The sequence below is a fragment of the Pimephales promelas genome, chromosome 17 (genome assembly GCF_988280905.1).
Source record: "Pimephales promelas chromosome 17, fPimPro1.hap1.1, whole genome shotgun sequence".
Taxonomy (NCBI): domain Eukaryota; kingdom Metazoa; phylum Chordata; class Actinopteri; order Cypriniformes; family Leuciscidae; genus Pimephales; species Pimephales promelas.
Genome location: NC_142785.1, coordinates 6,215,305 through 6,241,455, shown reverse-complemented (window position 1 = coordinate 6,241,455; position 26,151 = coordinate 6,215,305). Strand labels below are relative to the sequence as shown.

General features: G+C 38.6%; 2 protein-coding genes across 2 annotated transcripts; both read right to left on the bottom strand.

The window, feature by feature from the left end:
* Positions 1 to 244: 244 nt before the first annotated feature.
* On the bottom strand, positions 245 to 16,577 carry sh3bp1 (SH3-domain binding protein 1). The gene is made up of 18 exons (XM_039685407.2): positions 16,344 to 16,577; positions 13,172 to 13,214; positions 12,927 to 13,031; positions 12,232 to 12,308; positions 11,187 to 11,298; positions 11,027 to 11,103; positions 10,831 to 10,918; positions 9,149 to 9,217; positions 8,534 to 8,624; positions 8,283 to 8,419; positions 8,011 to 8,122; positions 6,744 to 6,825; positions 6,559 to 6,639; positions 6,345 to 6,458; positions 6,152 to 6,249; positions 2,767 to 2,887; positions 2,407 to 2,669; positions 245 to 2,331 (listed from the first exon to the last, which is right to left on the bottom strand). Exons 1-18 carry the CDS (start codon positions 16,388 to 16,390, stop codon positions 2,045 to 2,047), a joined length of 2,004 nt encoding a protein of 667 aa, XP_039541341.2. The 5' UTR covers positions 16,391 to 16,577; the 3' UTR covers positions 245 to 2,044.
* A 3,380-nt stretch (positions 16,578 to 19,957) lies between these two features.
* pdap1a (pdgfa associated protein 1a) lies at positions 19,958 to 25,780 on the bottom strand. The gene is made up of 6 exons (XM_039685408.2): positions 25,557 to 25,780; positions 25,092 to 25,174; positions 24,913 to 24,978; positions 21,890 to 22,014; positions 21,656 to 21,807; positions 19,958 to 21,074 (listed from the first exon to the last, which is right to left on the bottom strand). The coding sequence occupies exons 1-6, from the start codon at positions 25,567 to 25,569 to the stop codon at positions 21,040 to 21,042; spliced, it is 474 nt and encodes a 157-aa protein (XP_039541342.1). The 5' UTR covers positions 25,570 to 25,780; the 3' UTR covers positions 19,958 to 21,039.
* Between the last annotated feature and the right edge of the window lie 371 nt (positions 25,781 to 26,151).

Genomic DNA, 26,151 nt, shown 5'->3' with positions numbered 1-26,151 from the left:
GACCTCGTCCATGAGTGTTAACTCAGATGTAAACGCTAAAGGCGAATCTTGAATTAACGGGTATGTCCCTCTTTGGCTAATGTACTTTCAAGATGGAGGGGCAACATGGCTTTTCAATGGCATATTATACACTCACGAGAATACTTTATTACCTTAACGGAGTAAATATACATTAATGAGCACATATATTTCTGAAAGAACTAAGTGTTTTTAGCTAAGAATAAACTAAAAGAGTTACACAGTGTAGCTTTAAACTTACGGTTGTTTTTATCTTATTTAGGAGTGTAACGTCCCCAGTTCTCATTCAGGATCATTATTTGGAAAAGAGCAGCAAGGATATTCACCTAAAACTCTCCTTTTGTGTTCCACGAAAGAAGTCGATGACAGAATTTTATTTTTAGAGGAACTATTCCTTTAATAACATTTCTAAATATTTGCAATGGGGAAAGCTGATGAAAGCTAATGGATTGTTATTTACCCCTGCATTCATCGTGTTTTGAAGAAAGCGATGAAAACCTGAAATACGAGTGGATCTACAAGGACCTAAACTAATATTGGCATCTCAAATTTTCACTTTTGTTTGATCCTACCTTCTCATCCCTAAAATATAAGCTTTGTTCCAGGGAAATAAAACCGGCCACAGTTGCTCTGTATTGCACAATAAACAGCTGTACAGTATACAATTAAAATATGCAATATTTTAGTTTGCAGTATTTACATTTCAAGTAAACCTTATGTAGTGTACAGTAATACCATGTAGAAGCACAGACATATACCTGCTAGCTAACTTGTATTTACTATGCAAAAAAACACTTTGCAGTTTGCATTCATTTAGTTTAAATAGCTCAATTTCAATTGTGGATGACATTGTGTGTCAGTTTCTTTTTTTAAACCCTTATTTCCCGGGAAACCAGCAATCTTTACAAGGCGAGACGAAGGCCGGGTCACTGCGATGTGCTTTATGTTCTCACATGAGCACAAACAAAACAGAAACGATAAGTAACCATGACTGTCATTTCCTTTATTACATGATAAATATCATCAGATCAACACAGTATTCAGTAATATTATGTCCACCAATGTTTATCTATGTATTATGAAATTATGATTAAATATTAATATGAATTTTGTTTGAATTTAAGTTTTGTTTATTATGATAGAGGAATTGACCTCTCCATTCATTCCCTTAATCACAATATATGTACAAATTGTACGTTTGTGCAGGTTTGCACAAGAAATATACAAAACAGCAATGTATGTTATCTATCAATGACAGCAATAAAGTTTTCATCAAAAGAAGCTATGAACAACATCAGCCTTAAAATGCTTTAATAATTGTAAGTGCAAATAATGATCTGACTTAATGGCGTTTCAAATGTCATGCTTTAGAATAAGCTTATACATAAATAGCTAATGTGAAGCGTGTCAGTGAGTACGCCTCAGGCCAAAACCAAAGGAAGTCAGATTGTTATATTTGTGTTTGATAGTCCCTAAAACCTGCATCTAAAACACAAAAATAGACACACTACCGCTCAAAAGTTTGGGGTCAGTAAGATTTTTAAAGGAACTAATTTTATTCAGTGATGATGATGCATCAAACTGATCAAGTGACAGTAAAGACATTTCATTTCTGTTTAAAAAAAAAAAAGGTTTATATTTTATCAAAGAATCCTGAAAAAAATCTATCAAGATTTCCACAAAAATATTAAGCAACACAACCGTTTTCAACTTTGATAATAATAAAAAATGTTTCTTGAGCAACATATTGGAGCGATTTCTGAACACTAGAGTAATGATGCTGAAAATTCAGCTTTGCCATCACACGAATAAATTACATTTTAAAATATATTAAAACAGTTATTTTAAATTGTAATAATATTTCACAATATTACTGTTTTTACTATATTTTCAATCGAATAAATGTAGCCTTAGTGAGCATAAGAGACTACTTGAAAAACAAAAAGAATCTTACAGACTCCAAACTTTGTTTACAAGCTTAACAATAAGATACTGCACAAATGCAGTCGACTTTCTATTCCAAGACTCACTGAGCTGGAAAGGAGAGCTGCTTGTTCAGTGCTTGGGGTGGTTGTGGAGGAGGGACTTTGGGTCTTCTGCCTTGGGGTTTCTTTTGTGGTCCTGCTTCAGGTAACGTGGGTAGTGGAGCTTGGGCGGTTTCGGGCTTTGGTGAAGGTGGTGGTTTTATTTCAGAGCCTCTAGGCAGAGGAACAGGGAACATTTTCGTCTGGGCTGTGGATGAAGGGCCTGCCTGGCTCACAGGAGGGCCTTTGGAGAGGTTTGGTGTCTTGTGCTGGATGAACGACCTCCTCGCTGTAGAAATCAACTGAAAATGTAGTTTCTACTACAGTAATATGACACAAAAAGCTTTAATAGTTGCAGACATACGTTTGTAAGGGGTAGTGATCTTCAGCATGGGCTCCTGGGACTGGGAGGGCAGCTCCTGAGTTGGCTCTGATTGGCTGAAGTGCTTCGTCTTGGTCTGCGATTGGGTTTGGGCGTGTACCGGAGTGTAACGGGGAAGTGCTGAAGGCATGTTATTCTGTGTAGGTGGTTGAGTGATTGGATCAGAATCGTTGTTGTCCCACACAACAGTATCACGGGTCACCTGACCAGATTTAGTCACCCCAAAGTCCTCAGATGATGCTGAGCTGAAACGAGCACAGCCAAAATAAAACAAGACTTTAGTAAACGTAACTCATTTAGGAGAGAGTCTTGACCTTAGGAACTACAAAGGAGGTTCTCTACCTGTCAGTTTTTGATAGGGATGGTCGCCCAGAGGAGAGAGGGAGAGAGGGAAAGACGCTGTCAGAAAGAGATCTCTGGGACAGTGGGCTTTCAGCCAGTTCTGGGATCTCGAAATCAGCCTCTAAAAGTACATTTGATTAATTTGGAAATATTTTTATATTTGGAATTTCACAAATTATTATTGCAATTACACTCTTTCAATGATTTAAGCAACATTAAAAACATAAAACTTCCAAATTACATACAATAAATGATGAACTGGTAGCATTAACCATACCAAATAGAATTTAAAAAAATGTTTTGGCAACCTTTTTTACTGTTTCACAGACAAGGCTTAGATTAAGCCAGGATTAGTTCAATTAGGGCACTTAAAAAGCTTTTCTAAACATGCCTTAGAAAAAAAAACCATTACTGATATGCATCTTGAGACAAAACAATGGCAAGGACATATTTTAACTCTTTCTCCGCCATTGACAGAAATTTCAAGAAACGTCTCACTGCAGTTTGCATTGGACATAAAACCCGGCCCACACTGTGATGTCACAATCCACGCCCAAAAGAAGCATTTGGAATTTTTTTTTTAATCGCTCTTCCTCATTAAGTTTGAAACAGGAACAAGAATCCAGAAAACGTAACCCTCACACTTATTTTTTTTTCTCATTTACTTATATATTTCTCTTTTTACGACAGACCAGACTGAAAACCTACCTGTCTGCCTAAAAAACCCTTTTAATCTGAAACATACATACTTAGACTCCCCTAAAAACCCTTATGCATGAAACCCATTCAAAACTTACCCTTACAATTTAAAACCCTTTCAATCGGAAACCTATAGAACAAATCAGTCAACAGATCTATACAACAGACGTCACACTTGGACGTGTGCGGAGTTAGATGACCAGCTAAATCTTCACTGTTATACAGTCCCCTACTGCACTATTACATCTTCTGAAACAGTACTCCATCTCCTGATCAAAACAAACACATGCGAAGAAGCAGAAACCAGTGATAGCATATGCAGATGCATTATATGGGTGTAACATTATATCGTGCCACATTAAATGGTGCATAGTGACCATACGTATCGTGGATAGTGACTATACGTATCGTGGATAGTGACGATACGTATCGTGCATAGTGACGATACGTATCGTGCATAGTGACGATACGTATCGTGCATAGTGACGATACGTATCGTGCATAGTGACGATACGTATCGTGGATAGTGACGATACGTATCGTGGATAGTGACGATACGAATCGTGGATAGTGACGATACGAATCGTGGATAGTGACGATACGTATCGAGGATAGGGACGATACGTATCGTGGATAGTGACGATACGAATCGAGGATAGTGACGATACGAATCGAGGATAGTGACGATACGAATCGTGGATAGTGACGATACGTATCGTGGATAGTGACGATACGAATCGTGGATAGTGACGATACGAATCGAGGATAGTGACGATACGAATCGAGGATAGTGACGATACGAATCGAGTATAGTGACGATACGTATCGTGGATAGTGACGATACGTATCGTGGATAGTGACGATACGAATCGTGGATAGTGACGATACGTATCGTGGATAGTGACGATACGAATCGTGGATAGTGACGATACGAATCGAGGATAGTGACGATACGAATCGAGGATAGTGACGATACGAATCGAGGATAGTGACGATACGAATCGAGGATAGTGACGATACGTATCGTGGATAGTGACGATACGTATCGTGGATAGTGACGATACGAATCGAGGATAGTGACGATACGTATCGTGGATAGTGACGATACGAATCGAGTATAGTGACGATACGAATCGAGGATAGTGACGATACGTATCGTGGATAGTTACGATACGTATCGTGGATAGCGAGGATACGAATCGTGGATAGCGACGATACGTATTGTGGATAGCGACGATACAAATATTGTGGATAGCGACGATACGCATCGTGGATAGTGACGATACGTATCGTGGATAGCAACGATACGTATCGTGGATAGCGACGATACGTATCGTGGATAGCGACGATACGCATCGTGGATAGCGACGATACGTATCGTGGATAGCGACGATACGCATCGTGGATAGTGACGATACGCATCGTGGATAGTGACGATACGCATAGTGCATAGCGACGATACGCATCGTGGATAGCGACGATACGTATCGTGGATAGCAACAATGCGTATCGTGGATAGCGACGATACGTATCGTGGATAGCAACAATGCGTATCGTGGATAGCGACAATACGTATCGTGGATAGCGACGATACGCATCGTGGATAGTGACGATACGCATAGTGCATAGCGACGATACGCATCGTGGATAGCGACGATACGTATCGTGGATAGCAACAATGCGTATCGTGGATAGCGACGATACGTATCGTGGATAGCAACAATGCGTATCGTGGATAGCGACAATACGTATCGTGGATAGTTCCCCATAATAAAAATTACTGTGTGAATAAAGAGTTGTAGTGTCAGTACTACATTAAACTACTATATATAATGTTGATTATAATGTATAATAATGCAATGGGTGAATATTTGTGGGTCCTGATAATGGCAAATATCTGATGTTACCTGACATTTATTTTAAATATATCTAGTATTTTCAGCTTCAGAATTATGAATATTTTTATTCTGGTGTCACCATTGTCCTTGGGTTACAAGCACCAAGTCCAAGCCTATTCATTTAAACCCACAATGTAATGTCAAATTTAGCATTTTAAATCAACAGTACATTTTTTGTTAACCTTTTACCATATGTTTTGGAGTATCGCAATGATATCGTATCGTGTGTTCAGTATCGTGATATATCGAATGGTGACAAGTGGGTATCGTTACACCCCTAATACATTATGTAAAAGAACGCGATCATCAACAGTAAACAGCAAATTAATAAAAACTGCCTAATGTTATCGAATGAAACGTCGAATGAGGTGTTGATCTACTCCATCAATGTTGTGATCATCGTTCCGAATCTGATCAGGATGTAGTTTGACAAAAACTCGTTCTCAGCTTTTTGCTCAAAATCTTTTTTAATAAAACGTACCCACATTCAAGTGTTGATAAAAAATAATGCATTGAGCTAGAATAAAACGTTTTTGTTTTAAAAGCAGAGTCTCTGTTTTTTCTTTTGAAATATTGCCTGTTCAGATATTCATACAAACCATAAAACGTTTGTGGAAATGATCTAAAATGCTAGCGGCAAAAATAACTGGCAGTTCATTTATGTTCAGTTAAAACAGCTCAAACATACATTTTAGTCGGGACTAGGCTTAAGCCTTGTCTGTGAAACTGGGGGAAAGTGAGGTGAACAATGAGTTTCTGTAATGACTTGAAATGTAATGTTTCTGTACCTTCGGGAAAGAGGTCCTGGGAATACTGTATGAGAGGCTCTATGATAGTCACAACTTGCACCGAGGAAGCAGATGCCATGTCCAGCAATGATGTCTCTCTGAAATAGAAAAAAGCAGAGGGTTATGTCAGGAGATTGAGTTGTAGATGCATAGTTGAGAAGTCCAGACTTGTGTTTGCGTGTGCTATACTGACCCTTCACAGAGAGGCCACAGTAGATTAGGCCCAAGCACTATAGCAATGTTGCTGGGTGTCATCTTATTCACTGCTCGCTGCTCTGACAAGTGTGACAAAAACTGGACAAGGTATCTGATGAAGAGCGAGAGAGATAAAGTCAAAGTTAGAACCAGAGAGTGAAAGTTAGGTGTGAACATACATCAGATATGGGAAAGTTGAAAATCTACCGTACCTTAGGTTATTGTAGTTTTCTTTGGGAAGTTTTTGCAACACTGTCCGTAGCTGCTTTAATTTTTCATCCGTTTCTTTTTCTCTAATTTTAAAAATGACAAGACAATGAAAATGGATTTAAACTCAGTATCTGAGGTGTTTAAAAATGATTGATACAGAAAAAACAAGCCACATGTACTGACTCACCCTGCAGCTGTCATCCAGTCATTGTATAGTTCAAATGTCAAGAGCGGTTCAGGCAATTCTCTCAAGTAACACTTAAGAGCCCCTGCAAAGACAGTGCAAACAATAAAACTAAATATTTGATATGCATTAATTTTTAGCAAAAGGTTTAACTGGCACAAAATGCAAAGTAGTTTACGTTAAAGCAACATTTTCAAGTTGTTCCAAACCCACGTGACTTTCTTTGTTCCAATACAAAAGAAGTTGTTTTGCAGAATATACTTTTTTTCCTACAATGAAAGTGAATCGGCACTAAAACAGTCAAGCTTTTAAATCTTCAAATAATAATAATTTTGGTAAGATGTATTGAGGCGATTTTGACGTAAATGATGAGACACTTGATAACCCCTGATGTCAAACCTGATGAATATATGCAGACATTAAAAGTGAATGAGATTTTTTGCTATGATGACAAAGGGGAATGATTTCAATTGACTTTTAAAAATGTTCCATAGAAAAAGCAAAATGGCACCAGAAGACTTTGAATATAGCACACAGATGTTTATGGTGTATTTTAGTCATTTTTTTATGTTAAAAAAAAAAAAAAGCAGCTCGGACTATGTTAAACGTTTAACATTCATTTTGTGTTCCGTGTAAGAAAATCATACTGGTTTGAAACCACATGTATAAATGATTACTGAAATGTTCTGAACAACGAGGAACCTAGAAACATCTGTTTTTTAATGCTGCAATTTGTCACCTCAACCACATATAGCAACCACATGGTAACACCATGCACCTTTCCCATCTTTGTCAGCTAAAGCATCAGGCAATATCTAAGCTAACAAAAATTATTCTAAGAACATTTTGCTAACGTACCCATTAAGTTAGCAAAATGCTAATGCTAACGTTCTCAGATGGGTCAAAACTATCAAAAGTGTTTAAAACGTTACATTTGAATGTTCTCTGAACCATCCATCTTTAACAAATTTGCAAACGTATGTCCAAATACAATGATTCAGAACAACAAAATATATGTGAATTCTGTGAACAATATATATAATGTTTTTGGGATAACGTATTGTTAAAGACCCCATTACTTTGATGTTAATGTTACTGGAAGAAGGTTTCATTCATAACATTGAGAGAACCTTAATGTTAGCCAAAGTTCAGGGAACTGTTAGCTAAGACTAAGCTCATAACTCAAGTTGCACATTTCAAATTAATCAAAGAATAAAATAGTTACAGTCTGTCATACAAAACACACACACAAGTTACAGTGGCATTTTACCTGCCACAGCATGTGGGTCAGAGCTGAACTCATTTTGGTCGACTGTCCCTGAATCCAGACAGCTTTTCAGTTTTTTCATAACAGATGCAGCAGCTGCTAGTCTGAACAACCCCTAGGTGACAGTCAGAAAAATAGGTAGTGAGAAATAGTGAAGGCGTGAGTCGAAAAGCGAAACATCTACTGATGATACTGGGCATGCAGTGATGTGGGTGTGCAATTCTTTGTGTGTAGGTGCAAAGCTGCACTTGAATTACACGTCTGTGTGTGCTTACCTCTTCTCTGAGTCCTGTACGAAGCAGCATGCTCACACACTCCTCAATAGGCAAAGCAATCTTTTTCCCACAAGTCTGAAGGTGAGACAGCAGAGGCTCTCCAAAAACCTTCTTTTCTGACGATCTCACTTGGGTCTCTATATTCAAACGGACAATTACACATTTCAAAGTTGTGATAATGCTGCTGTCTATGTAATATGCTAATGTTTAGATGTTTAAATCACTGTTAAACGTAATATTCCTCCGCTCACCGGTGTTGCTGTGACTCTCTTTCAGCTCTGTTATGTTTCTCTCCAGGAATTCATGGGAGGCCTTGTGATATTCAGCTTGCAGATCTAGAAGCTGTCAGAAGGTCTCAGTTAGAGCCGTGAGAGATATATTATCTCTTATATTTTATTTCCTTATGATTAAAATTAAAATGATTGAAAACATTTCAAGGAGTCATCTCAGAACAATGAAATCTCATTAAGAAGAAAATATATAGATATGTATTTATATATAAAATCACCAAAGTAATTCAATCATTTTATTCATAGAATATTAAGAACACAAATAAATAAATGAATAACCATGACCCAATAGAGGATAAGCGGTTTGGTGAATTGATGGATAGATGGAAAGTAAAAATAATATTTAAAAATAAATAATGAGGAAGCCATTTGGTGAGTTGTTATCTCACAGTAATGACTATTTGTAGATTAAAATCTAATCACTGTAACAATTGACCTTTTTATTAATTATAATAATGATGAGTGTAATATCGAGTGTAATACAAGTTGAAAGGAACAATTCTATTTTGGTATTGATTAAAAGTGGTACTTGAGCATTACTAATGGGCCTGTGGAGGTAAGGACATAAACACTCACACGAATGAAGTAGCTGGCGTACTCATCCTCTTTAGTGGCAAAATGATAGAGGTCTGCAGAGTACTGATCCTGACAGAAAGAAAATGTATAGGGTTATTGTTTACTTTCCTGTGCATTCATTAAAAGTATTGAAGCCTGAGAAATGAACAAAAATCATATCACACATTTAACAGCTTAGCAAACCCCAAAAAGGATTGTTTAGATGATTTTTCACCATGGTTTTCTTGGCCGTTTGACAGTATAAAAAGCAGAGAGGAAATAAGATCAGCAAATGATGTGAGGTAGATTTGAACAAGCTGTAAAGCAGGGAGGGATGTCAAACTCAGGCCTTGTTTTTCCTCCTGCCTTTAAAAAAAATCCTGTCCACATGAAAACGCAAAAACAAACCAGAAGGTGGCAATATAACCCTAACCGTAAAGCCACATTGGCCAATCAGAAGCCTAATAAAAAGTTATTACAACGCGTTCTCATCCTAGGGACACTTTTGAAATTCCGTCTATATCCAACGCACATGGCACCCTTTAGCGTCAATATAACACGCACAGAGCTTTCTTCGGTTATGATAGGTTTAGTTCTGGGGTAGGGTTAGGGTTTGACCACTAGGAGGCGCCTTCTGGCCCATATATATCTGCGTCTCATATTGACGCTAAAGGCTGCCATGTGCGTTGGACGTAGACGAAATGTCAAAAGCATCAGTATATGACGCCTTGGGATGAGAACGGGCTGGTCATTACAGGTTCCGGTAGGCGGATAATGGTGTAGCGCGGGCGCACACTCTGACATCGCAAGGCAAAAACCCCGGTTTTACAGTCTACACGACAACACTGTAATCGCCGTTTCTGAAAATCCTCACTCTGGCAGGGGTTTTTCAGAAATGTTCGGTTTCAGTGTCCTGATAATGCGTTTCAGTGTGGACGAAAGGCCGAACCGCGTAAAAAAAAGTCATGGTTATAAAAATACCTGTCGGTGTGGACAAGGCCTCAGTTACTGGATGGCCACTGTCCTGCAGAGTTTAGCTAGCCAACCCTAATTAAACACACCTGAACCAGCTAATCAAGGGCTGTGTCCGAAATCACCCCCTATACCCTTAAATAGGGCACTATAGAGTGCCGAAATGATGACGTCACTTTGTAGGACACCTCGGAAGCTTGCGGCGCATGGGTTCCCTCGGTCGAAAAGCAATGCATTTTCCCCATAGACTTTTGGAAATTCGCAAAAAATAAGATCTGTGTTTAACAAAGAGTTGTGACCCTTACACGTTTTGTCTAGCAAGATAATCTTTACAAGTTAATCCAAAATGTATACATTTTGAAGCCTATATAAAGATTTTAAAAAACACAATCAGACACAATAAAGTTTAAAAAAACCACAAGCAGGTTATAACTGGTGTGTTTTATGTCATAGATCAAAACGTGAAAATATTTCGAGGCTTTGTTCACCACAGACCTTATTTCAGGCGATTTAGTAAAAACCCATTCAAAAATCCTATAGGCTTTAGAGCGAGGGAACCGTAATGCTAAAATGCTAACTCACTTCCGCGTTTTGGCCTACAGAGTGACGTTGTAACTTCGGCACTCTATTTGATAGGACATTACTACTGCGCCATCTAGAGTTTCATGACTGAACTATGTTAAATTGGCCATGGTAGCGTAATAAAAAAACAAACTTTAACCATGTTTAACCTTGATAGACTCCAGTCTCTTCCAGGCCTCCTCTAGATCCTCTCTCAGACCGTCCTGCTTAGCCTGGGGGCCTGTGCTGCTCTGAGATCTAAAAGTGAGAGTGCATGTCTTCATAAAAGATGATTGCACAGAGATGAAGTTGTGATTTATGTTGATAGAGATGTTGTGGTCATGTTGATACAAATTAGAAAATCACCTGACGCGAGCGTTATTCCAGTCTGTTGTAAGTTTAGCAAACTGTTTTTTGTTTTTCAAGATCTCTGGCAGGTCCTCCTGCATAGATAACATCAGCCATGAATGGGTCATGTTTACTGTCTGTTTCAGTTTATATGGTTTAGTAGTACGAAAAAAGCTACCTCACTGAGCTTATTCAGAGGCACAAGAACTTCTTTCTCCAACTTCATCTCAAAGTCAGCCAGAGTCCGAGCCAGGAAATTTTCCATGAAGCAGCACATTTCCAGAACTTTTCTGCAGAAAGGTTAGGTGTGTTTAGAAACAGACTGTAAATGGTGTATTTCCAAGGCAACTGTGCTACATTGCCATTTGCTCTTAAAGGAGTAGTTCACTTTAAAAAAAAACTTTTGCTGATAATTTAAATTTACTCACCCCCATGTCATCCAAGATGTCCATGTTTTTCTTTCTTCAGTTGAAAAGAAATAAATTTTTCTTAAATTATTATTTTTCCCCATAGAATGGACTTCAATGGGAACCAAATGATTCAAGGTCCAAAAGACAGTTTCAGTGCAAACTGTTCAAAGGGCTTTAAACGATTTCAGACAATGAATAAGGGTCTTATCAAGCGAAACGATCGCTCATTAAAACAAAAAATAACAAAGTTTAAGTTTTATAAGCTCAAATGGTCGCCTTGCTCTGTTCTGTGATGCGCGTTTGTGGCTCTCCTGTTCGAACTCGTTCATCAAAATGAACAAATCTTTTTTCATGTCATTTGGTTCATTCAACGAATGAAATGAACAAGTTGACTCAGGAAAAGATTTGTTCATTTTGATGAACGAGTTCGAATAGGAGAGTCACGAACGCGCATCACAGAACAGAGCAAGGCGAGCATTTCAGCTTATAAAACTTTTTTTTTTTTTTAAATGAGCGATCGTTTCACTTGATAAGACCCTTATTCATCATCTGAAATCGTTTAAAGCCCTGAAAATTGTCTTTTGGACCTTGAACCGTTTGGTTCCCATTGAAGTCCATTATATGGAGAAAAATCCTGGAATGTTTTCATCAAAAACCTTAATTTCTTTTCGACTGAAGAAAGAATGACATGGATATTTTGGATGACATGGGGGTGAGTAAATTATCAGCAAAAGTTTTTTTTAAAAGTGCCGTTAACTCTGCCTGTAAAAAACAATTACATCAGTATCATGCTGGATATTATATCATACTCACCTCATAGAAGATTCACCATCAAAATCTTTAAAGCTCTCAGCCATACTGACGGACAGCATCATGAGGGGTAACTTTTTCTGTAAATAATGAAAAAATATGAATGAGCAAAGTGAGTGAGGAAATCAGGAAGTATAGAAAGTCACGTTTTTGGATAGTTCTGCTTTTAAACTATTAGTTTAGATGGTTATCACAGGGACAAATGTAACAGTGTAATTTCAAGGCTCAAGACTAAATGCAATGGCGGAAATATGAGGGGGAAATTGAGCAAAAATCAAAGAAATGGAACAGTTTCTTCTCACTAAATCTTTTTTTACAAAGAGAATGAAAAATGAAAGCCTGCACTTCTGCACAGTTGCATCATGTTTGAAGCATATCCAAAACATTTTGTCCAGACATAATTATCTACACATAGACATAACGAAAACCTCAGAAGACTGAGTCAGGGACTCTCCATCACCCCAGGAGCAATTTGGGATTAACTTCACAAAATAGTAGGCCAAGATAGACAATTGGAAGAAATCTTGGTGGTCTACAGTATGTAGATGATCTTCACAGCCACAGCATTTCATCATATGACCATTTTATTTGTCTCTGTGAACATTACTCACTTTTCATATACAGCAACCGCTTACTCTGCTTCAAAGTCTGCGCTAACACACTTACAAACCACATGATTGAATCGGGGGTCAGCTTACCATCCGTCTCTCTGAGTCCAGTCCCTGCTGACTCTGCAGGCAGCCTACCAACTTCTTGTGAATGATCTGGGCAGCTTTCTTGGCTGGCTCCACACGTTGTTCCACCTTAAAGCAACCAGATGGATCGTTCATTTACAGGGCCCTGTATTCAAATACTGTTAACATAGTGTGTATGAAGGCATCTCAGCAACTGTGGTTTATGTAGATTTAATAGTTAAGGTGTAATATTGGTAGAAATGCCTCACCAAAACCAGATCCTCTGTGAGAAGGTCAGTTGCATCTTGTGACCTACAAAAAAAGAAACAATTACCTCTAACATGACTTGGATAATACAGATGGCTACCGCCACAGCTGTGTTGACATTCAGACCAACAGCATGATTGCAAATGTAATATTGCTTAATTAAGCTCAATAAACAAGAAGTTAATTCTGAGTAAATTGTATTTACTTAACAAAAACAGTTCCACACCACAGTAGAACGTGAGTGAACACATTTGCTTGACCCGCTCATAAAGACTGTTCAGTACCTGAATGAATCTATGTTTTAATTGAACTGGTTGAATTAATGATTCAATGACTGAATCATAAAAGACAGTGCTGCATATAATAGCCTACTTGCATCCTTACAATATAAATGGCAAAAAACAGTATTATCTTCCGACTCCCGGTCTGAGAAGTCTGACTTCCCAGTATTCATAAAACATTTAACAAGAATTACCCAGATGATTTGAAATTCTTAAGTTTGCATCCCATGGACAATTTACTTGACTTTACACATGACAAATGTGGTACATCTGGATTTCATTCATTATACAAACATTCATACTATATAGAACATGTTTTTTTTAACAGTCCTTGCAAAATAAGAACTTGTTCAAAAGACATACCCTCTCAGAATTTATGCAATTTTGGATGCAGCCATGGTTTTGTTCCTGGATAATTCAGTGTGTATTAATGAAACAGTTGAACAAATGATTCAACGAGTCATTTGTAACAATGTAACCTGTGCGAAGAGTCATTGAAAATGCTCACCACTAATATACCGATTGATAATGACACACACAGTGAAAAATCCTAGTGTTGTTCCCTGTATATCTACACTCTTGGAACCCATTCAAAGACCAAAACTGACTTTTGTATACACATATTTGACTCATATAAAGATATGGTTTAGATGTAATCAAAAAATATGTGTAAACTAGGTTCAGGCTTAGTATTAAAGTGCCCCTATTATACTTCTCATAGTGAGTAATATAGCTGTTTGTGAATGTAAAATATCTGCAAAGTTTTAAAGATCAAAGTGCACAATAAATAAATGTATTGTCTTCCCCAATAAAAAACAAAAAAGTTGTCTGTAATTCCAGTCTCACTTTCGTGACCTGCACAACACGGTAAAACATTTGCATAATGCCCATCAATGGTCTTGATTAATTATTGATGTATATATTTTCTAATCTACAGAGTATTCAAAATCGTTCATAGTTGTTTTGAGTTTTATATTGTAAACATTGTTAGAGTGTGTACAATCGCAGAAGGTTGAGGAAGCCTCTGGAGCTGAAGTTCAGTTATGGTAATTGCCGTTTGTTTATAGGCACTTTAAGCGATAGACCAATCACAACAGACTGGGCCATTTGACCAATCAGAGCAGAGTACTCGCTCGGAAAGGAGCGTTTTAGAGAGACTGAATCTGGAGTCGTTTGAGAATCTTTGAAAAATGTGGTGATATGCAATTTATATTATGAGAAAATTAAAGTGTTTTTTGACCTTTCATGCATGTAAACCTGTTGAAAGAGACCTCCAAAACAAAATTAGAAAACCTTTCAAATAGCATAATAGGTGCCCTTTAAATGTATATAGAATCTATTGAATTTATACGCAAGCAAAAGTTGCGTATAAAACAAACCATTCACCATACCCAAAGCAGCTAAACTAAAATTAGAGAGCCAAAGCCACTGTAGAAAACAGGCCACGGGTATTGGGGAAGTGGACTGAAGGTTGAAGCACAAACCCTTTTACTCTCTCTCTCTCTCTCTTTTAACCACAATCTATTGTTCAGCATGTATGAGTAGATGCATAGACTACATCATTTGTAGCCTTAAAAGTCATCACTGAGACGTGTTATTTCCTACGTATGCAATGTTTCTAAAAGCATCCAAGAACACAACTCGAGAAGACATTTTTGTTTCTCTGGGGAGGGGATCAGGTTTCACTGTGATTGCATCAGAAAATCATGTTAGTCTTATTTATTTGATTAAAAACATGGTAGAAACACCAATATTGTGAAATATTATTTATACCATAATAATAGAATAATTTAAAATAACGGTTTTCTATTTAGTATATTTTTTAAAACGTAATTTATTCCTGCATGTTAGTCATTCTAATATACTGATTTGGTGCTCAAGAAACATTTCTTATTATTATTGTTGAAAACAGTTGTTCTGCTCAATTGTTGTGGATTACGGGATACATAGCCAACCTTTATTTGAAATTGGAATCTTGTAATTATAACAGTCTTTACTGTCACTTTTGATCAACAATGCATCTTTGCTGAATAAAAGTATTAATTCCTTTAAAAAAAATCTTTTGAACACTAGTGTGCATCACATATCTCAATTACAAAATAATAATCGCAGGCTTTATTCTATTATCTCTAGATTGTTTTGTTTCAGGACCTTAACAAGCACTTCTCACATACGTGGTAGACGGTTTCAGCTTCAAAGGTCACACAAACTGGTTTAAAAGGAAAGTATTATCTCTGCTTTGAGTCTGGGGTTAAGAAGTTTATTAATATACCGATAACGTCATATTAGGGGGCTGCAAACCTAGCATCTTGTTCTGTGCAACCTGCACTCCGCCCTCAGCAACTATGTAAAAACTGGCAACTTTATTCATGGCCTCTTTCAAAATAAGTGTCTAAGACTCTACATAATAATAAATGTAAGTGAAATATCTTCTCACAGAACGTACTTTAAGTTTAAGCTGTGCACATGAGAGTGCAAATGTCACTGAAATCAAAAATCTAATATTGGTACACATTGTTTGCATGACATTTTGTTTTTGCAGTCAGCCCTAGCTATTTCCTCAGGCTTAAACAACTGAAACAATACTCAGCCTGAAATAAAAAGTTACCAGTCAATGAAATTGTAAACATATAAACATCAATTAATGAACAATTGGACTATTATTCGATTCATGCTTTCACCACAACAGACGATGTTAGGAGAACGTTACACCAGAAATGAGTCATGTTAGGAGAAATAAAACAGCTATCTATCATATTAATATTTTGTTTAGCTACAAAAGATAAGCAAGACTACTGAAAAAAGTCACAACTTGATCACATGTAGTGACATTCCTGTAACAGTCACACACAACACCACAAACAGTCTGAAATCAACAAATGAAAGTACTTACTTCCCCCCATTTCCAAACTGCTTTAAGATGTTAAACTGCTTCAGCATGATTGTGAAGAAACGGACGTCTTCAAATACTTGTTCCTAAGCGAAGGTCAATGGTATATTCGTTTCATTTGATAGAATATATTGCTCTCTGAACTCAGTAAACAGATATGTCATTCAGACTTGTGTCAGCAACAGCCTCAACTTGACTGTTTCACATTTGAGCACACACCTCATCGACTCGGAGAAAGAGGAAGTTACCAAATGCATAAGAGGAAAGGCAATTTCATATCGTGCTGTGAAACTCATGCAAGTCCTCTCTGGCCACAGAGAACACTGAAGTAGATTTGCACAGCCTAAAACGTTTACTTCAACCAATGTCATTTCAATTACACTGTCTGTGGTTGCCAGAAATTAACTGAAAAAAATACAGCAGCAACATTTTAGGTTTTACAGATTTAACTTAAATTTACAGTCAAACAAACATATATGACAAACTGATAGGCCTAATGTAATATATACCAACAACCATACACCAACCTATTGAAGTAGTGTCATTCACACAAATACAAAACACTATCATGTTACACACAGACACCTGACTCTAAAGTAATGCAATAAACATTCATATAACGACATTAGGTGTAACAAAACTTACCTCAGACTTTTTGAATGGTTATGCATCATGGTTTCCACAAAAACATTTTTTCAACTGATTAATCGATGAAGACATGTTTCGGGAGTACAAAATCGGCATATTAGAATGATTTCTGAAGGATCATGTGACACTGAAGAATGAAATAATAATGCTGAAAATTCAGGTTTTGTCCTTTAGAAAATGATGGATTTTTGGCCTTAGGATTTTTAGTATCGTCTAAAATCCTGGGAATGGGAAATATTTGTTTATATAAAAGGCATGTCATAACAAATAATTACCTTGGGAAACAATGCTGTTAAGACAATGAACTGAAACCAGTGGAATGTCCTAAGTAAATATGAGGGGGAGATGGAGCCTCCTACAGGGGGTGCTCTGCAACACAGATAAATACAAGATTTACTACAAATATCACTTTTGCTGTCATAGAATAAATTAATAAAAATACAACAATAACTGAAGTAATTAGGGCAAAATGTAGTTACCCTGATCAATTTTTCAAGCATACTCATACCGCATTAGATGTTTTTCTCTCTCAGAATCATGGTCTGTCAAGGTGCTATCAATCACAGTGGTAATTCAAAGTTCTTTACAGAATAAAAAAATAGCAATCATAAAAAGTTTCATAAGAAATAAAACAGAGGAACAAATTAGATTCTACTTGGATCCTGGGGTGGAAGAGGGCCTTGAGTCCAGTCAAAGCAGGTGGCCAGGGCAGAGCGGAGCATGGGACCAGGACAGGGAGTGGCAGAGGCGGTGACCAGGGCAGAGCAGGTGGCCAGGGCAGGGAAGGACAGAGCAGGTGACCAGGGAAGGGAAGGGCAGAGCAGGTGTCCAGGGCAGAGAAGAGCAGGTAACCAAAGCAGGGAAGGGCAGAGCAGGTGTCCAGGGTAGAGAAGAGCAGGGGGCCAGGGCAGGGAAGGGCAGAGGCGATGACCAGGTGACCAGGGCAGAGAATGTGGACAGGGTAGAACAGGTGACTAGAGCAAGGAAGGGCAGAGCAGGTGGCCAGGGCAGAGCGGAGCAAAGGGCTAGGCCAGAGCAGGTGGCCAGGGCAGGGAAGGGCAGAGGCGGTGACCAGGGTAGAGCAGGTGGCCAGGGCAGAGCAAGTGGCTAGGGCAGGAAAGGACAGAGCAGGTGACCAAAGCAGGGAAGAGCAAGGGGGCCAGGGCAGGGAAGGGCAGAGGCAATGACCAGGTGACCAGGGCAAGAAAGGGCAGAGCAGGTGGCCAGGGCAGGGCAGGTGGCCAGGGCAAGGAAGGGCAGAGCAGGTGGCCAGGGCAGAGAAGGTGGCTAGGGCAGAGAAGGTGGCTAGGGCAGAGAATGTGGCCAGGGCAAGGAAGGGCAGAGAATGTGGCCAGGGCAAGGAAGGGCAGAGCATGTGGACAAGGCAGAGCAGGTGACCAGGGCAAGGAAGAGCAGAGCAAATGGAGAGGGAAGAGCGGAGCAAGGGGCCAGGGCAGAGCAGGTGGCCAGGACGGAGCAGGGAAGGGCAGGTGGCCAGGACGGAGCAGGGAAGGGCAGGTGGCCAGGACGGAGCAGGGAAGGGCAGGGCAGGTGGCCTGGACAGGGCAGGGAAGGGCAAAGCAGGTGGCCAGGATGGAGCAGGGAAGGGCAGAGCAGATGGCCAGGACGGGGCAGGCAGAGCAGGGCAGAGGCAGTGCAATTGTCCAGGGCAGGGCAAGCGGGGAAGGTGGCCAGGGGAGAGCAGGTGACCACCACAGCGAAGCTGATGGAACTGATGGCCACTTTATGGAGCTGGCAGAGCAGGATCCCACCAACTTGGTGCAGAAAATGGAGCTGAAGACCAACAAGTTAGGGCAGATGGAGCTGATGATCACCACGGTGGAGTTGGCAAAGCTAGAGACCATCACAATGGTGCCGGTGGAGAACACCATGGTGGAACTGGTGGAGCTGTTTGCTATCCCGCGGGAGGAGACCACAGGGAGTAAGAGGACCATGGCTGAGCTGCCGGAGCAGAGCCGGGAAGTACACAAAGTTTGGTGCGTTCCATTCGACCGTAAGTGGACTGCGAAGTGGACTTCACAGGGTATTTCACCATCTTAAGTGAGATTCCAATTCGAAGGGAATGAACATGTTCAGTTCGAAGGGCACTGTAAACGGCATAGGGAATAAGGGAACATCGATACATCACTTCACAAGAAGTCAGTGAAGTCCACTTCAACTGATATACCGTGTTCAGGGAGTAGGGAGCAGTGAACACTGCGTAGGGACCCTGTCGAATGGAACGCACCCATGGCCAAGACAGGGTAGACAAAGAGGTCATAGTTAGCCTCCGTTGTAGTTACAGGTCAACAGGGAGCACAACACTTTCTTAATTGGCCTCTGTAGCCATAACAGAGCCCGCCCGAACACCACACTTTGTGAGTCCTGGTGTGCCGACCCTGTATTCCACCAACATGAAAACTTTAAAATGAATTTTGAGTTATAGTAATAATTCTGAATATTAATTCATAACAATGTAATGACCTGGTGTGACACGTTGAATTATTTAAATAAATAACATGGATTGACCGATCGAGCTTGAGATTTGTGACAAATAAATCATTTCTCAATTTTTTTTACACAGCATTAAATATTAGAGATCGATAAATATTTTCGAACACAAACGTAGTCCATCAGTGTTGCAAAAAGCAACGGTAACACATGCTGTTTAAATTGAAGCTATGAGGTCATTCACACTACTAAAAGAAACGCTTAAAATAATTTCTTGCAGATCTTATTTTCAACCTTTTGATTTTTCACAGCCTCTAAATTGAATGATCTGCTAAACTCATTTCCCTTCTACAGCTATTGTTTCTGTATCATCCCAATTTCCCAATCTTTGGACTGGAAAAAAGTCTTCAAGCCTTCTAAATGTCTAGCTTTACCACCAATACTAGGTGGTCAAAGGTGGTTAGAATAAAGCTACCAAAAATGTACTTTTAGGTTAATAATACAAGGAGAAAACACTATTTATTTACCAATTCATTTATTTGTATACAACAAAATTTCAAATAAGGAATTCCACTCATTTCAATTTAATACCCCAAGTACACACATATTTCGGTACTGATGAATGCATTACAAACGTTAAAACACTGTAAATAATTGTGTTTAAGAGCTGAAAAAAAAAAGAAGTTACACCATCAGCATTATCTAGGTAATATTGCTTTCCTTAAACAGTCAAGGCAAGTCAGGTCCCAGCAGCGGGCTAAAGCATAAACTCAAAATATTATGGGGACACACCAGTGGGTCTGGTAGTGACAAAAAACAAGGGTCCCACTTCAAGAGAAATGCAAAACCCTGAGTAAAGGGGTATTATCGAAGTTGATGTGCTGAGGTGTTGCGGAGACATGAATCTGTCCTGTTGATAGTGCCACCTTGTTCCAAGACTACATTATTGTGTTTAAGTAATTAAAAACATTAACATTTTAAATAAGAATTGCTGCAGCATTATGACCAAGAATGTCCTGATTACACCAAATATACCCACCCATTAACCTTTAAATGACTAGAGCTGCATTGTTTGGAACTTAAACAGAATGAGGCCACAAAGGTGGACAAAATTAAAGACAGTAAATGGGCTGATGTCATTCGATGCATAAAAAGACTAAATGTCTATTTTAGTGTTTGACTGTTAAACACACTACAGCATGCTTCTTCCCCATCAGAAAACAACATCTCACGCAAGTACACCAGCATCCCCTGCCTCACTTTGCCAGAACATCCCAATCGAACGTAATGGTGATAACATCAGAGAAATGTAGAAATTGAGTGTAAACTCCAGCAGCTTTAGAGTCCGAGCACAGTGAATATGTCAAGGGAGGGATAAAGTGAGTGAAGTTTGGTGGTTTTGAAAATTAATAATAACCCAACAAACTCCAACACCACCTCCCATTTGACTTCCTATAAATGTCCAAATGCCCCTCCAACCTTGAATAGATGGAAGGATGACAAGTATGGATACCCCTGAGCTGTTTTCTCTAAACAACTAGTCCCCTTCCCTCCCCCTTCCCTCCCCAGAAAAGCCCCGTCCTGTATGATGATGCTCGGGCTAGCGTTTCGACTTTGCCTCTTCTGCTTCTTTTTCTGAAAAGAAAAGGCAGACAAGACCATTGTCAATACTAGTTATCAAACCCAAAAATGAAACGAGTCAACAAGTCTGATTTTTGCAATAAAGTTTGGCTTTTTTCAGTTCCCAGTGACTTCCATTTTATTTTTGTCCATTCAATGGAAATCAATGGGAACCAAATTATCTTTTATGTTCTACAAGAAATGCAGAAGTGTCAAAACTTTGGGCATGGGCTGAAAGTAAACTGCATTATACCCAACTATATTATATTAAAATCTATAAATAATTCTACTAATAAATATTCATACATTTATTTATAGAATGTATTATAAATTCCTATTTATTTATACAATCTATATTTCAAAAATGAAGCAAAAAAAGTTATAACAAAAACAAATTATGAAGAGATATGCTTCAATGGTATGATTTTTTTTATTTTTTATATGGCATGACAGGTGATATCAAAGGTCATGATGGGCCTGGTTTCAGCAGCTCTCAACATGCACACACAACTAAACAGGAACCAATATCATTTCTTTTGTCCGTTATACAGGCTGTCATTCATTGGTTGTCAGAATACGTAATGCTACCAGCTCACCTTTCCTTAGATCTTCTCGCTTTTTTGCAGCATCCTCCCTCTGTTTTTTGATAATAGCCAGCCTGGCAAGGTCTGCCCTAGCCTGGTCTGTCTTACCCTCAAGATGCAGCTTCATGTATCGCTCCTTAGCCTTCTGCTTCTCAATCTCCTCCCTACACAGGGAAACACGATGTATATAACACAACCACTATTTATTTGACTCTGAGGATCTCAAGTTTACGCTATCCCACATACCTTTCTCGACGCGAAAGCTCTTTAGGTGCATTGACATCTACTTCCACAATCTTCTTGCTTTTCTGGGAGATCCTGTTCGGGTTTTCGATTTCAATTATTCCTTCTACACCTTTCCTTTTAGGTTCCTTAGAGAAGAAATCAAATCATTAGTAAAAATCATTTTAATTAGAAACTTTATAAATCAGAAACACCCTCTACAGCACCATCAAATTTAAAACGGTTGCCCTATTAGAACAAATAACAATGTGTTAAAGAGAAAGTTCACTCAAAAGATGAAAAATGTCATAACCCTCATGTTGTTCAGAACCCATTAGACTTTTGTTCGTCTTCAGAAAAAAAATGAAGACATTTTAAATATTCTCTCATTATTTTTTGTCTGTCCACTGACAGCCCAACCAAAAGCATTAAAAGTACAAAAAGACATTATGTAATTAACCCATTTGAAATGAGCAGTTTAATTAAAGGCTTCCGAAGAAACACAATCACTTTATATAATGAACAGACTTATTTTACGCTTTTATTCACCTATAAAAAAACCAATGCACATATATAGAGCACATCAAAGTAGTGTTGCCATGAAACTGGACTTTCCAACTTCGTTACAATACTTTGAAAAATATTGATATTCTATAACATCTTTGATACCATGGGGAAAACTGCCATACAGATAATTTATTAACTCCTAAATTTTTTGATAATTTGGGTAATTTTGTTGTCATAGCTTATTTGAATCATTGAACTACATTTAAAAAAAATACAAAAACAAATAAACAGTCAGTAATGAAATAAGAACAAATAGCAAACAATACCACAAATAAATACAATTAGCCTGGATGCCAGCCCGAACTCCGCCCACAACATTTTTTGGACGGGAAGTTCGGTCTGGACTCGATCCATTGAGGAGTAATTATGATCGGTTCAGAAATCATCGGGCCAATCAAATTGCCAGGGCGGGCTTTATACGATGATAGACAGATGATCTGCAGGGACGTAATCATCACGTTATCAAAGAGCGGTTGTCAAAGATGACTGCAGCTGGAGAATTGAGATGTATAGATTCCGCTGTCACGTCTTTTGTAAAAAAAAAAAAAAAAAGACAGTGCATTCATTTTAATAGACAAACAGAGAACTGCAATCAAGGCATTTGTCGATCGGAAAGATATTTTTGGCACCCTTCCTACATGATTCGGGAAAAGTGTAACTTATCAGCTGGCTCTTACGGTCATTAAGAAGATGGGACGTAATGAAAAGCCTGTGGTCGTTGTGGTTTCTCCTTTGGTGGCACTCATGGAGAAGTAAGTAAAAGAAGTAACACTCGTTATTTAACTTCTAAAATAAATAAATTAGGCTACGTTCTGTATTGAAAACTGCGCTATACAAAGGAGTTGACTTATGTGTTGCTCTGATTGGTTGGTAGGTCTACCGACTGTCCAATTTAGTGCAGAGGTTTTTTTTGTCCTGGTTCAGTTATGACACGCCTCATAATCAAAGACCAATGGAGCGGTATCAGACTCATATTCTTTCTTGAATATGTTCAAGTTACAAGAGTTATGCAGTAAAGAGGACCTGACTCTCTGAGGTCACAAATAATCCCAGGATGTCTTTCGAAAGAATAGGAGTGGGTAACCCCGGCATCCTGGCCAAATTTGCCCAGTGGCCTCTGTACATCATGACCACCTAATAATCCCCATATACACCAATTGGCTTCATTACTGTCTCCTCTCCACCAATAAGCTGGTGTGTGGTAGGCGTTCTGGCACAATATGGCTGCCGTCACATCATGCACACTGGTGGTGGTTGAGGAGATTCTCGCTTCTACGTAAAATGCTTTGAGTAAAGCGCTATATAAATGTAATGAATTATTATTATTACAAGTGCGTGCCCGAATCCGTGTTGCCTTCACATTCACGCGAACCGCGGCACGGTTCGGAAGCAACCGAAATCAGACCACCTCCTCCAGGTAGTCTCGGGTTCGGTACCCCAGTGCGCACCCGGGTCCCATGACAGCGTTCACGTTAGCGTGCCCTGTTCCGAACTAAACTGCCAGTGTGAAAGCCCCCGAAGTTGTACTGTATATTTCAACATACCTTCTGATGTTCATTCATGTTTATTAGAAAGAGATGATCACGTTCACTCACTGCTTAAACGGAGACACCTATATAATGATCTGTTAAGCTGCATTAAAGAGCATCAAAATGGCTTTTATTGTTTTAATTTCATGATAAAATTAACAATTTGAAAAATGACACCATTTCCAATCAAAATAAACCGTGGAGCTTACTGCGATTATTGGTGGTTAGGCTACAACACTGTATTCATCTGTACACAAAGACACAATTTATTACACACCTATTTAATATTTAATCAAATGTCAGGGAAGAAAAATGTGTTTAGTGATATAAGGTAAAGTGGGGTCAACCTGAAACAATGGGCTAGGGCTTGGCGGGGTATCAGGGGCGGGGTACAGCATGAGAATATCATTGTACCGTGGCTTGTGCATCGCGTTTTTCGTTTTGGTTTGAATACCGTTACACCCCTAATCAATACATAATGAAATATCAATATTTTTGACAAAACTACATAAAATATGGTACAATGAAGCTTAAAAGTCTTTGCGTGACTTTGACATGTGAGAAGAAACCTCATTGGTTCTTGTGCTTCAGGCTAAGATGTTTGAGCTTCTGTTTACTATATGTGATGTGGTCTATGCATGTGCTTTGGTCATGTTTATAGGTTAATAAAAACCTAAATGAAATCAGTTTCTTATAAATCAAATGAGCCTCTCCAGGAAACTGGGACTAAACAACTAATTTCATGTGGAATTGATAATGTTTACAATACACTTGTATCTTACATGGTTTTGAAACTAAGGTGAGTAAATGAGATGATTTTCATTTTTGAGAGAACTAACGTTTACAATACACTTGTATCTTAAATGGGTTTGGAACTAAGGTGAGTAAATGAGATGATTTTCATTTTTGAGAGAACTATCCCTTTAAGTGAACTTAATTAAAACCTCATACTTCATCGTCACTGCTGCTCTCCTCCTCAGATTCTGAACTTTCACGGTCAGCCCCTTCTTTCGCCTCCTACATATAACATAAATCACATTTTCCATTTTACAAACTGATGCAGAGTAAACGTGAACTTCAGGAGTGTGGAAACTAAAAGAAAGTGGCAGAAAAAGAACTTATTCACTCACCAGTTCCCTCTGAGCTTTCATCTGCCGATCAATCTCCTCAGGGTTGCTGAACTGCTTCCCACGGCCCTTATGGCTCTTTCTGCCTGAGGTGGTGGGCAAGGTAAAATAAGTAAATAAACAAATTAAAAACAATAAGAGGCGATGATACTAGATCCAGACATTTAATACCATAATTAGGCGGCGCATGAACGAGAGTCGTCAGTGAAACTGTCGACTTATCGGACAATCACATGTTACTGCACTGGTCCAATATGGCCTGAGTTTATCCTAGCGTCCATGCTTCTTTTCCCACCGTGATTTGCCCATTATAGAGAAGCTGTAGCCAGCAACAGTATCGTCAGAGGCCGTCAATTCCACATTTCCCTTTCATAAGTTTTTTTTATTTTATTTTATTGTTTTTTATGCTGGCTCTGGCGGTGTGTTGGAAAAGGTGAAACAGCGATCAGGCGGGCGCACGACACTCACCTCCTCTCGGCATCGTGGAATCACTCTGTGACGATGAAAACACTCAAAGGAAAAATATTATATCTGGTCGTAATATTAAATGTACCCTTCAGAATTGAATAAGTTTAATATGTTCTATAAACTTCTACAAAATGGCTATTTTAAAGTTAAATATGACGCAACCTCGTCGACTCAAATTAGTACCGCTGAATGCACTATTCTGCCGCTTCCTGTGAATGACGTCAAGAGACTTCTCTCCTGATGATTGAATGTTGGGTTGGCCAATCAAAATTCAAAATGATTTTTACGACAGAGACAGTTAGCCAATGCGATATCATGTTATCTTCATATCATTCGTTGGTTATCTTTGTATTATGTTTACGCCAGTAAAATATTTATTAATATCTTTAACTAACTTTTATTTTTAGATGTTCAGCTTTCATTTTAGTTTAAGTTTTAGTCACGTGCTTTTTAGTCCTACGTTGTAAATAGGATTTCAACTTTAACCTATTTGTTTCAGTTAGTGGCCAAGGCAACATTTAAAACTTTTTTATGTTTATGTTTTTACTTTATATTAAGCCTATAATTTAAGAAAACGCTGTTTAATAGTTTTAGT